This window comes from Lepidochelys olivacea, assembly GCF_965140295.1.
Source record: "Lepidochelys olivacea isolate rLepOli2 genome assembly, chromosome: 11".
NCBI classification, from domain to species: Eukaryota; Metazoa; Chordata; order Testudines; family Cheloniidae; genus Lepidochelys; species Lepidochelys olivacea.
The window spans coordinates 47,461,316-47,474,828 of NC_140421.1; the positions used below are offsets into that span (position 1 = coordinate 47,461,316).

At 41.2% G+C, this 13,513-nt stretch overlaps 1 protein-coding gene across 5 annotated transcripts in view; it reads left to right on the plus strand.

Moving 5' to 3' along the window:
* Positions 1–10,690, plus strand: part of ITPRID2 (ITPR interacting domain containing 2) — a 56,264-nt gene extending 45,574 nt beyond the window's left edge. For 2 of the 5 annotated variants that reach the window (XM_084642920.1, XM_084642919.1), the window contains 5 exons: positions 109–259; positions 2,525–2,590; positions 3,416–3,823; positions 8,765–8,889; positions 9,456–10,690. In XM_084642920.1, coding sequence (XP_084499046.1) covers positions 109–259; positions 2,525–2,590; positions 3,416–3,823; positions 8,765–8,875 — 736 coding nt within the window. In that variant the 3' untranslated portion in view covers positions 8,876–8,889; positions 9,456–10,690. The remainder of the gene's footprint in view (positions 1–108; positions 260–2,524; positions 2,591–3,415; positions 3,824–8,764; positions 8,890–9,455) is intronic. The other 3 variants (XM_084642923.1, XM_084642922.1, XM_084642921.1) reach the window with 3 other exon arrangements.
* The last annotated feature ends 2,823 nt before the right edge of the window (positions 10,691–13,513 follow it).

The window sequence follows — 13,513 nt, forward strand, 5'->3', positions numbered from 1 at the left end:
CATCGTGGATTCTGGTGTCCTTACTGCCATGGTGCTTCAGAGGATGTGATGGATTATGGCTCTTGGCTAACAGAATACGGTTGTTCTTTATCATTTACCTGCATATAGATACGAAGCTGATCAACTCCAGAGTTTGAGAAAATCGGTCCGCATGGAGCTACAGGAGCTAGAAATGCAGTTAGAGGAACGTCTACTTGCTCTGGAGGAACAGCTTAGAACTTTACAGATGTCTTCACCTTACAGACCTCAGACGCTCACAGTGCGTGTTGCTCTGCAATAAGTATTCATATATCTTAGCAGCGCATTTACTTTAATTGCATGCTGAAGTAAACCACAAGGTCTCCTTTACAGGGCAGAAGATACCAACTTGGAAATCAAAATAGTCTCCAACCAAAGCTTTGAATATTTTCCTTGACTAGTTGGGAAAATAATCTGTTGAATCTTGGAGGTGTGTTTTTAGTTTAGTTCAGAAGTGAGACTTCATTGTTATCTGTCAGGGGGTCTTTCAAATTTGAAGAGGAAGTCCAAGCTCAGGGAAAACAAACTAAAATACAGTGTTCCCCACTTTGAGGCTAAACTGTTAACACCTAGCTGTGCAGATCTTGTTCTCACACCCTGGGCTTTCACACCACTTCACTTCTGCCATTCTTCTTTCTCCTGTTTTCTTCAATCCCCACCCAAGAAATCTACCTGAACTCCCACAACCGTAACCATCATGCATCACTGCACCCCTAGGGACTGGAGTTGTTCCCTCAGGAGTTCATCCACGCTGCTCCTTTGTTAGCCAAAAGTCATTGTAGAGAGCAACAGGAGGTGCATACTTATGCCTCAAAGAGGTCGAGTTTGCTACCGCTAGTGTTGCCCCCCCAGTGAATGAAGGACTGGACATAGATGCAAATTTGTCTCTGCTTTTCATTGTGCCACCTTTCTTCTGGTTTCCTTCCCCTTCTCTGTCTCTGCTTTGCTTCCTTTTATTGCTCCTCTTTTGCCACCATCCTACAAACTATATATGTACCCCTACTCAACAATTAAGGAAGCACTAGTAACACAAACATTCTTCTGGGAAAGAAAAGAGACATACACGTGTGTGTCAGTGGGGTAGGAGAGAAACTGTTTCATGTCTCGTCTTTAATTCTCCCTCTTTCCCCAGCCTCTTAACAAAGTACTCTTGTGTGTCTGCTTCTGCCACTCCATCTCAGACCATGGCACTGATGAGAATGTCATAGTCTCTGACAGTTTCTCTTACCTCTCACAGCCAATGTTGTTATAGGTTTCAGAGTAGCAGCCGTGTTAGTCTGTGTCCGTAAAAAGAAAAGGAGTACTTGTGGCACCTTAGAGACTAACAAATTTATTCGAGCATAAGCTTTTTTGAGCTACAGCTCACTTCATCGGATGTATACAGTGGAAAATATAGTGGGAGATTTTATATACACAGAGAACATGAAACAATGGGTGTTACCATACAGACTGTAACAAGAGTGATCAGGAAAGGTGAGCTATTACCAGCAGGAGAGCGGGGGGAGCCTTTTGTAGTGATCATCAAGGTGGGCCATTTCCAGCAGTTTACAAGACCCCTCTGCCATGTACATTGGCCAAACTGGAAAGTCTCTACGTAAAAGAATAAATGGACACAAATCAGACGTCAAGAATTATAACATTCAAAAACCAGTCGGAGAAGACTTCAATCTCTTTGGTCATTCGATTACAGACCTAAAAGTGGCAATTCTTCAACAAAAAAACTTCAAAAACAGACTCCATCAAGAGACTACTGAATTGGTATTAATTTGCAAACTGGATACAATTAACTTAGGCTTGAATAAAGAATGGGAGTGGATGTGTCATTACACAAAGTAAAACTATTTCCCCTTGTTTATTTCCCCTCCTACTGTTCTTGTAAACTGCTGGAAATGGCCCACCTTGATTATCACTACAAAAGGTTCCCCACTCCCCCCCCCCCCCACTCTCCTGCTGGTAATAGCTCACCTTTCCTGATCACTCTTGTTACAGTCTGTATGGTAACACCCATTGTTTCATGTTTTCTGTGTATATAAAATCTCCCCACTATATTTTCCACTGAATGCATCCGATGAAGTGAGATGTAGCTCACGAAAGCTTATGCTTGAATAAATTTGTTAGTCTCTAAGGTGCCACAAGTACTCCTCTTCTTTTTAATGTTGTTATAGAAGGTCTGTGTGCAGGAGCAGCAGGGACACAGGCCAGATCCTCCTCTGTGGGACTCTGTCATGGAGAAATTTTTGAAGCACAGGAAAAACTGAGATTACTGTGATCCAAAGCCAAATTTCAAGTCTTGGAGTATTATAAATATACATATATTTTAAAACCTCTCATAGAAAAAGGCCTGCTTTTAAAATGACTGAAAAGACCCTCTTTAACCAGCTTTATATGTGTCCTGATTTCCATGTTTTTACTTCTTCAGAATGTTTCTTACTATGCAATATATTTATTAACATTTGACAGCTTAAAAAAACAAACCTCAATATACTAATTTTGCTTAATATTCCAGGGCATGTATGGCAGCCGAAGCACTGATAATCTGTCATGCTTTTCTCCACTGAATGTAATGGAACCAGTAAGTAATTTTGTTTTAAACATTGTTAGAAAAGGCTTTCTTAAGAAAGGTGGGACAGGTTTAATATTTATTAGAGGCCTGATCCTGCAAGCACTTACCTACGTGAGTAGTCCTGTTGAAAACAGTGGCACTGCTCAGGTGATCAAAGAAACCCATGTACGTAAGTATTTGCATGATCTAACTTATGTTTTAGGAGAGATGTGTGGAGGGCAGGTGTTCCTTGGGATTGGCTAGCTATTGTTGGCACATGGTGAGGTTGCTGCAGTACTTCTCTTTTATGCTATGGTCAGTTATTTGCAGTTCCAGGAACCTTGAATAAGTACCCTTTTTGTCATTAATTTATTTAGATTTAGACAAATGAACTATAACGGACTTCATAAGAAAGCTTTCCAGAATTTGCAGAAACATAGGCATCTTTCAGTTGCTTTACTCGGGGGAGAAACCATTCAAGACTTATGGATATTTTTCATCAGCTTTGACTGGGTGCATCCATTGTTACAAAAGTCAGTGGTTTGCAGCACTGCAGTCATTTTTATTTAGTTTGGCTTTAAATAGAAGATTATTCCTTCTGATCCTTGGTTGCAGTCACAAAGGCAAAGCATGTACATATCATGGAATGACTAAGTGACTGAATACATAAGAAAAATAGGGAGAGTCCTGTCTGCACATGACTTATGTCGTTCTGCAGAACAGTGTGAATTGGCATTGCCTGTGAGGTGCACAGGCAACACACCAGTGAGTACCATTTGTCTAGTTGTTGTTGTCTTAAGTCATTATAGAAAATACAAGGGGAAATAAGACAAATTGGTTTCTCTGCACTCCTAGGTCTCTGAACTTATTCGAGAGCAGTCGTTTCTGAAGTCAGAGTTGGGACTGGGAGAGTTTGGTTTGGAAACTCTTCCAGCAGAGGGATCAGAGTCGGTGTTCTCTCATGGAAACTCAGATTCGTCTTCAGTGTGCTCCAGTCACACAAGTAGAAAAGCTGCTGTAAACTCATCGGAGCTGACTGGAAAATCCAAGACCCAAAGCAAGAAGTTATACCGAGCATCTGTTGCCTTAACACCCACCCCACCGGCAAGAGCAGGCACTGGGCAGCAAGCTGAGTGCTCTGAGGAGTCTGTAGACTCCAAATCAGAGGTGGAACAAAAACTTGAAAAAGTACCTCTTTTGCCTTCAGTGGATGAAATTCACAGAAGTGTGGAGAACGAGGAGCTGCAGCAAGTCATACGGGAGGTGAGAAAACATGGTCAGTCTACTGGGGTCCTGGGTTTTTAAAATGTTGCTTAGTTGAGGTTTTAGTTGTACTGCACTTAACTCTTTGGCACTGGGAAGCAGGATCTTCTCCCCTGCCCTCCCTGCAAACTCACTGGAGCCTGCAGCAGTGGACCTGCTGTCAGCCACCAATGGGTTGAATCATAATTGTTTGTTATATCTGAGAAAAACAGTTAACAGCACCTTCTAGAGCAGTGGTTCTCAAAGCTGGTCCGCCACTTGTTCAGGGAAAGCTCCTGGCGGGCCAGGCTGGTTTGTTTACCTGCCGCGTCTGCAGGTTTGGCCGATCGCAGCTCCCACTGGCCCCGGTTCGCTGTGCCCAGCCAATGGGGGCTGCGGGAAGGGCAGCCAGCACGTCCCTCGGCCTGCGCCACTTCCCACAGCCCCCATTGGCCTGGAGCGGCGAACTGCGGCCAGTGGGAGCCGCGATCGGCCGAACCTGCGGACGCGGTAGGTAAACAAACCGGTCTGGCCCGCCAGGAGCTTTCCCCGAACAAGTGGCAGACCGGCTTTCAGAACCAGTGTTCTAGAGCACATAAAGGATAACTGATTAGTACCAAGGGGATGGTAAGGAAGAGCCCCTCAGGGCCTCTGCTTGGTAGCATTGAAAGCATGTCAGACTTCAAACTAAAATTACACTGGAAGGTGTTTCTCTCTGAAGTTCATCTGGCAGTAAGGGCTATTTGGGGTTAATTTATTGATGAAACATTGTATCCAAAAGGTCTCAACAGTAAATTTTAAGGAGATTACTCTCTACCTCTTTCCCTGCCCCTCCCGCAAAACCATTGCTAGTTCTAGGAGTGTGACTGGAGTGAACTGTGGTCAGAACAAATGACTCCAGCTCTTCTGAACCATTATAGTGATCCCCATCTGTGTGTATGTGTTTGGACCAGTTATCTGTTGTCTATGAAAGAAAGGGGGGGGTTGGTTGCCACATTCTTCTGCAGGTTTGGTTTTAAAATAGGACAGTGACCTATTTTCTTAATTGCATGTAACTGGCCATGATAGTTCAAATTTCATGACACCGAAAATACCAGGGAAAAGGAAATCAAATATTTTTCTCCCGGAAGTGCTCCTGTGGGAATGTGGACTTTTCGCTCTGTGCACTGAGCACAGGAATGGGAACCAGAAAGTTTTAATCCCAGCTCTGAAAATGACTCACTGGCCTTCAGCAGGTCACTTAAGGCTCAATTGTGGCTTTGCCGTGAACCCTGAGAAAGGGCAGCATGCAGTTGTGCTGTCCCAGGAGCACACCACAACCAAATTGTGACTCTCTGAGCCTCAGCCTAATACCTGGTCCCCAGTTGCTCCAGGATGTTGTGGGTGGGGAAGTAATCTGATCCAGCTCTATACATAGTACAGGTGTACAAATTACTTCCTCAGGCAGGCCAGTTTAGCTCCACCTACCTGTGTGGAAGGAAAAGTAGCAGCCCTAGGGCAATTGCCTTCCACCACCCTTCTTCCCCTGTGTTGCCACCCACAATGCAGATAGCACTGTTAGATCGCTTTACATCTTCAAAACACTGTGAAAATATTAAATATCCTTCACCCCACCACTGTGAAGTAGGCAAGTAAATAATAATCCCATTTTACAGGTGGAGAAACAGACAGAAGTGGGGTCACATTGCAATCCTAGCTATGCTACCAGACTTTGGGAGGGAGCGGGGAGGGTAAAGGAGCATGAGGCCCCCCCTTATTCATACTTAAATAGGCTAAGTTCTGAGCTCCCTCAGTTCTCCACAAAAGCACTGAAACTTTGTGCTCTGGTAGAAAAACTAAACAATGAAAATAAAGAATCCTTGAAGTTTTCAAACACCCAGAATTTTTCTGTGCCATTAAACTTAGATGGGCAGGAATGCTTACACTGTAAAATGGAGCACAGAATGGTAAATGATATAATACATGTTCTTGAGAGCATGACCTCTAGTTTGAGAAGAGACTGAAGGAATTTAATCTGTTTAGATCTGGGTAACTGCCTAACTAGACAAAGAAAAGAGAGAGAAAACTGCAGTACAATGGCTGGACACCAGTGTTAAAATTGAGTGAAGTACTAATGTTACAACAGGATACATCTAGCTTAGCTAATACGGAAAACACTTGGCAGTGCGTCAAACAGACGAGTCCAGCTTTCAATACCCTTGCTCACCCTAAATAGTACCTTACACCCATGAGTAGCCCCACTGAAGCAACTGGGACTATTTGTAGAGTGTGGCCCTATGCAATGTGAGTATGGGTTTCCCAACGTGGCTGTTAGTGAGGTACACCTGGAGTGATTGATTGCATCCTTGTATCTGTGATGAGCGCTAAGAAGTAGACATTTTGCTTCCTGCCATTGCACCAGGGAGGTTGAGATACTACCATTTACGCCTCTACATAGAATAGGAAGTAACTGTGTGGTAAATGGCTTTGTTTGTTTTGTTTTTTAATGGCATCCAGTAGAGTAGCTCAAGGAAAGGTGAGAGAAGTTCTGGAAACTGCCTACTTGATTCAGGTGACAGGACCAGGTAGAGACCAGGCAGCCCATTTTACCGTTCTACATTTAGTCTTCCAAAGAAGCCCTAATGTTGCATTTGTGACATCTCTATGGTTCTTTCGGCAACCAACTGTAATGTCATATGTGGGATTATGATATCATGGCCGGATGTTGTAGAAGAAGAAGCTGAGAGAGGAAGGAGAAAGTTATAATTCAAACAGTATGTAAGAGTAGTCCAGGAAACAAAGAAAAATGGAATCAAAGTATGCTGTTGTTTCAGGAAATGTTCTTTTCAAATGTACTTCAGTGTGGAAGTTTCTCTTTAAATCTTTTAGGTGATAGGAAATAAAAAAAGATGTACACTCTGAGGAGAGATTCATGGCATTTGTCTGAGTTTTCTGAGGCTTCTGAACATTCGGTGCAATGGCCTTTTAGTTCTGAAGACTAAGATCCAAATATGTTGACTTAGTTGGCCTGCATTCACTCCACAGGTGATGTTTGAACACATAACAAAGTTGCCACACAGTTTAACCGTTTTAGCAGCCTACTCAGGAGAGATTCAGGCCCAAAATCGGAACTGTTTTGAAGGTCAGGATTTAGGTGGATTGGCATAGGGGTGTCTGGAAGTTTTTTGCAGAGTCTGCAAATGCTACTGAATACCATTCATGAGAATCTTTCCATTTCATAAGCATTAAAATGACCACAAACTGAAAAGTATCATCCTTGTGTAACTCCATTGTTTGCACTGGAATTCTTTTTTTGTTGGAGAAGGAAAGGAAATCTATTAGTATGCATTCTTGGTATGCCCCTTCACAAATACTAAACCCATTGCTTATTAAATAAGGCCGCCCCTTCTGTATAGCCACATGATCTCATGTTGGGGAAGGAGAAAGTATGTAGTGTTTCAGAATATGCTTGGGTGGACTGTGGTGTATGGGAGCTTTGACCAATAACTTTTTACTGGTTTAAAAAAAAAAAAACACCTTAACTGCTAGCTCTGAGTAAATGAACTCACTCCCACAGAAAGGAATTCAGCAATGTTAAATGTCAAAGTACTGAACACTACTTGTCTTGTTTGATGAAAGTACAGTCTTGCCTCCACTGAAATATCACATACAGTGCTTACTTCTTGACTCTTAGATCGCAGCATTGTAAGAAGTGAAAATGGGCCCTTTATTATTCTGCATGTTGTTTAACAAAATTAAAGAAGCTGGTTTTTAGGATGATGATTTTTATTTGACTGTACCCTGGTGTGGGAGAATCTTAATGAAATTGTACTTTAATGAAGTTTGACATCCTATAAGCACCCCATTTGAATGAATGGAATATTAGTACATTAGATGGCTCAGGGAATTGACTGGTTATGTGAGATGGAGTCTTTCCTTCTGTGTCTCCTGTTCAAATCCAGCTCAGTTTGGTAGTGACCAAAAACTGTTGCAACCTTTTGGCTATTCGGTAGGCTGTCTGATTCTGTCCCTACATGCTTGTGTATTATATAATACAAAATAGCCACTACTATTGGCACTAGTGAGTAGTCTCAGAAGAGGCACCAAGAGATTAACTGGCATGGAGACTAAGTCTTTCAGCCTTACATTTTTTTTTAATTCATGTCAGATCCGTGTAATACACTGCTGTAGTACCACCTTGTCTGCTCATCATGGTCTCCTTCTTTTCCTTTACTGAAGCCTGTAGTGATCTGCTCATTCTCTGCTCCTCCCCATCTCCAACTGGGATCTTATTAGCATTAAATCACCTTTAAATTTTTATATGTAAGCCTAATTAACAGATTTTAATAGAAATTATGTGAAATAGCCTTTGCCAGCATAAGTAGTATTCCAATGGCAAACTGGTAACGTGAATGGGCAGGTGTTTCTCTGCTAAAAATAACCCCTCATGAATATTGTAAATTTGTTTCCTTGATTTATATTAAATCATGATCCTAGCCAAAGCCCCGCCCACCATTTAGGTGAACTACTTAATGAATTGGAGTGGGGATCGGGGATAGAAGTGTCTTTAGGTCTTGCGCACCTTCTCCAGAGATCTATTTACACTGTAAAGATTGCTCCATTTAGGGTGTTTTCAATGCATATTTACTAAAATTCTATTCTCACAATTGTAGGTAGTCAGGATTTTATCAGTTTTTAACCTAAAACTGGTAACCCTAGATATAAACAAATATAAATATAAACTGTCTGGAAAGCTACTTAGTCTACAACGCAATGATTTTTCAGAGTCTTTAAATTCAGATCGTCTTATTTTGCAATACAGACTCTTTTCCATCTGTATTGTTTAAAAACATTCATTGCTACTGTGGATCCTAGAACATGCAGCTAATATCTAATCTACTGTACTGTGCAGTTTTACCCTCTGCAGAGCTGTGTATAACTTAATGACCTTATAACTCCGTTTAATCTTTTTTTTTTTTTTAGATCAAAGAATCTATTGTTGGTGAAATCAGACGGGAAATAGTAAGTGGATTGTTAGCAGCTGTATCATCCCCAAGTAGATCTGCTAATGCAAAGCAAGATACACAGCCATGAAACAGGTACTACAGGTAATTATTTTGAATTTTGCTGGATTGATTAATTTAACTTACTGAAATGGAACAACTGGCTGCAGAAGAATTTTTCATTAAAATAGAATATTTGTATTTTTAAGTGTTAGATTCACTTTTAAGGATTCGATATTGCACAGTTAAAATATAAAATCCTTTTATACAGCCACAAGAAAATTAAGTCTTACATTGCTCTTCTCCCCTGAAACCTAAACTACATCAGCTCAGTTGAAGTTTAATTAAAATTGGATGAAAGATATATGCCTAAATCTGTTAGATGGCTTTGAAAACTCCAGCCATCTGATAGTGATGGCCCTTAAACCTGTCAATTTTACTTAATATGTAATGTCCTTACTTCAGTATCTGCAGTGCTCGCTTATGCAGCTGTGTTTTCACTGTAGAGCATATCTTGACTATTGCAAATAAAGGCTATCTAAATAAATATACATGTTTAGTTATCTAAGCAATTGGCAAGTTTTAAAGGGACACCACTGTGTCATGCTCCTTCATGAATCTAGTCTTGCTCTTAAATTGTAGATATTTCATTGCCTTTTCTTTCTCCAAAGGGTAGGCATGTGGACCAGCAAAGCTGTGGAATTCTGCTCTTGGATGATGTACACTGGTGAAGGCATCCGTTTATGTACTTGGGCTTCACTACAGCTGCTGAGATAGGCTACTGTATACAATGCTTATTTCTATGATGCATTCCTTATTTTTTCTTCTTGAGTCCATATATAGTGATTTAGAAACTTTGCTTAGTTTACTACTTTCCATAAACTATCAAGAAAACTATGGCCATTTGAAAGACCTAATATTTATTTGTACGTCCCTATTGTTAATTTGTGTGTAGTTCATTTCTTTGTGGAGAGGTGTGTCATGAAACTTGATCTAACCAATTTATAAATAACTACATCTTCAGCCTAGCTTTTTTAAATAAAAAACACTGACCTCTATGAGGTATTTACTGTGCAATAACTGATTCACTTTGAGAGCTTGAAACAACCAATAATTGTTTCCACTGCTGTTACTTAGTGCCACTTCAAAAGAAGAAAAATTCTGTTGTAAAAATTTCTATTAACTCTTGGGGAGGTTACTACTAGCAGAGTGGTAGAATGATATGAGGTTACCTAAAACTACTTAAAGTTCTTACACTGAAAGCTTTATCTTTGTGCAGAAGATAACTTTATTTTGCTTCCTTACTAGTCCTCCCCCTCCTTGGAAATGTGCCTTATGTTAAACACTGTCTAGGTGTATGTGTTGACTACTTCTCAGTTATATCAAGAGAAGTTCTTTTCTGTCTTTTATTAAGCAAAATACAATAAAAAGACTGCTCTTGGAAAAGTAATGGGGATGTGCGACTTGGAGTGGATGGGTGACCTTGGTTGTATTATGGGGAGATTGAAGTAAATTAACCCCCCCACACACCCTTCACTGGTTGTATTGTAGCTTAGGCCATGAAAATGTATTTGTTCCAATGGATAAAATTGGAATTAAATGGGGTTCATATGTGTTGTTGGCTTTTCTTTTCTTTTTTTTTTTTTTTTTGTGGTCAGATGGACGTTTAGTGGATGTGTAACACAATGTCTGAATGTTGCCGGGATTCTCCTTTGTGCCTTTGTCATTTCCAGCTATTAAAAATGTTTATATTGTGTCAGTCTCAATCAAAGAATTGTTAAGGTATAACAATATTCTATAAAAAGGCTTATCTGAAAGATTTATGAATGTGTTTGGAAGACGCACGTAAGGGCTGATTTTCTAAAACCAAGAATATTAAACCAATAAAATATTTATTTTGCCTACATATAGTCTTTGCCAGTGTTTTTTTACATTGATGCAGTCAGGTATGTTTTTTCATGTCATTTTGTGCATTCTACTTTTTTGCTTAAAAACATTGATTTTAGATCAAATGACAGTCCTCCTTAGAAAATGAGGACATGTGGACCAGAAGAGTAGCATCACAATAGATAACTTAAGTCTGGGGGCTGCAGAAGGCCTCATATGCTGAATTTACTGGACACTTAAGAAATGCGTGAGGTAAATCTAAGGGCACCAAGAACCAGATTTTAAAAGAAGTTCTTCACCCTGTAATTCCCATTTGCTATCAATGGAAACTGCTGGGGGCTAAGCTCTTTTGAAATTTGGTCCCACTGATAAATGTAGAGCATTCTTGAAAAGCCACCCTAGATGTTTACATGTTGAAATATAAATGGCAGGGCATAAATGCTGCCAGAGGGAGTTAGTGTAAGGATATAACTTGAGGTAAGGGGGCTCTGCTTTATTTCATAACCTGCATGTCCAAATACTCTATTTACATTTCAAAACTCCACTCCAGAGAACATCCAGCCAGAGCTTTGTGCACCCTTGATGTCAGTTTAAAAACACAAGAAAGTAAATTTACCCAAGCAATCGGAATAGCAGTGGACCACCTTCTTCCCCTCCCTTGCGTCACTCCAACTACATCTGACTATTCAGTAGACCCAATATAAATTAAAATTCCCACATCACACTCTTCCCCCAAACCAAATTCTCATCCCCAGCTGCATCAATCCCTTTCCAATGCTGCTTAAATGGCAGCATGCCTGGAATGTCAGCAAGTTTGAGCTATTTCAGACCAGGGTGGAGGAGAGCACTCCAAAGGAAAGGGGCTCTCAGAGAGAACATTCTGACAGCAGTCCCCTCGCTTGGTAGGACAGTGTGATCTCTGCTGTGGGAGCAGGTCAGGGAGCGTGTGTTGGTCCTTCAGCTAGGAAGAACCCAGTCTACTTAGGGTTTGTAGGTCAGAACCTATACAAATGTGGGATCTCACTCGTACAGAATATGCTGTTTAACATTTGCTGGAAGGTGGAAACGGTACCAATTTTTCATTCTGTTGACAGAAGCCAGATTAGTGAGGTTCTGGTGCAATTTTAAATAGATATACTATACTAAACTACACAGAAACTGACAAGTAAACTGCTGCCTATAATCCTGATGGTACTGCCTTTAGTGCAGGGGACTGGACTAGGAGACCTCTCAAGGTCCTTTCCAGTCCTATGTTCAAAAAAGAACCAGATAAATTCATGGAGGATAGGTCCATCAATGGCTATTAGCCAGGATGTGCACCGATGGTGTCCCTGGCCTCTGTTTGCCAGAAGCTGGGAATGAGATACAGGGAATAGATCACCTGATGATTTACCTGATCTGTTCATTCCCTCTGGGGCATCTGGCATTGGCCACTGTCAGAAGACAGGATACTGGGGTAGATGTACCTTTGGTCTGACCATTCTTATGTTCTTATGATTCTATGAACTTCACCCTCTTTTAGGGCTATTGATCATTAATGTTTTCCAACACAATGGCATTTTTTAAGAAACAAGAGGTTTTTTAATATTCATAAAACTCACCACTGCCATCATGCAAATTAATCCTAACTTGTATCTCAACTTTTACTGACAACTTCTGCTTATGTCTTAAAAACAGCTGTCATTTATTACAGGAAACATCCTTTGCTTTGGTGCATTACCAATTGGTAATGCCACTTCAAATGTAATGGAAAAACCCTGACTTTGTGAAGGAGGATGCATTTTATTTTGTCTAAATGATTGAAATAGCTCCCGTTCATCATAAATCAATGTTGTCTTTTCCTGCCAGTCTTGCAATCTGATATCATATGCTGAGTGACACAATTATATTAACGGCTTAGTGAATTTATCAGTTAAATTCACCGTGAATACATTTGTAATAACTACCAGAGATCATTTCCAAAGCTTCCTTGTGATAGTGGCTTGATGACTGCTAGTCAGCAAAGAAATAAAACCAAGGGCTGATTTTTGCAAAACCACCTTAGGAATTTGGATGGGAACTGGGCAGCTGAATTTCTAAGGTGACTGCAAATCTTGGCCAAGAACTTTAGAGCACAGCAACTGCTACAGACTGGTGAGTGCTAGTGAAAAGACTATCTTAAGGCATAGCCATTATAGGTTAGGGCCCCAGCTCCTGGAGTCACAGGGTTACATCAGAATCTTGTCTTCCATTTTAATAAGGTAAGTTTCTAGCCCTCTTGGATGCAAAAGCTTTAAGATGTGACCAGAGATCAATTGATGCAATGATGTACGTACGTCTGAGTATTCGAACAGCCAGGAACAATAGCTCAAAAAGATGTGAACTGTCTCAGGCCTGTCTGCTCCTGGATGATAACACCACGACCCAGTGCTTCAGGGAGCACTGCCAACATCAACCCAGCAGATGACTCTGTTTGTGGCCAGAGGAGGAAGCTGGACCTAGCCTCCTCCCCCACCCCCCAGGTAGATATATCTGAGGTAAACACTGTGAAGGGCTCTCTACAGCCATTTCTGCTGCCTCTCTGTGAGGGAGAGGAGGTGCCCCTGCTGCTGCTAAGGGGTGGGGAGGCAGGGAAAGAGGACCCTGCTGCTGTTTTTACCATTGCTTATAGTGGGAAGACTGGGCCATCCTGTTGCACCCCACTATGCCCAAAGATGAGTGGTGGCAGGCTCCTCAGCAGCTTAGTGGTAGGTTCTTTTGTGGGTTGGCTCTTAATACTCTAGAGTTGGACACAACAAGAGGTTCCCCATGTCATGAGGTGTCTAGAAGCCTGGGTTGCTGTAAACCAATCCTGGTTGGTGTC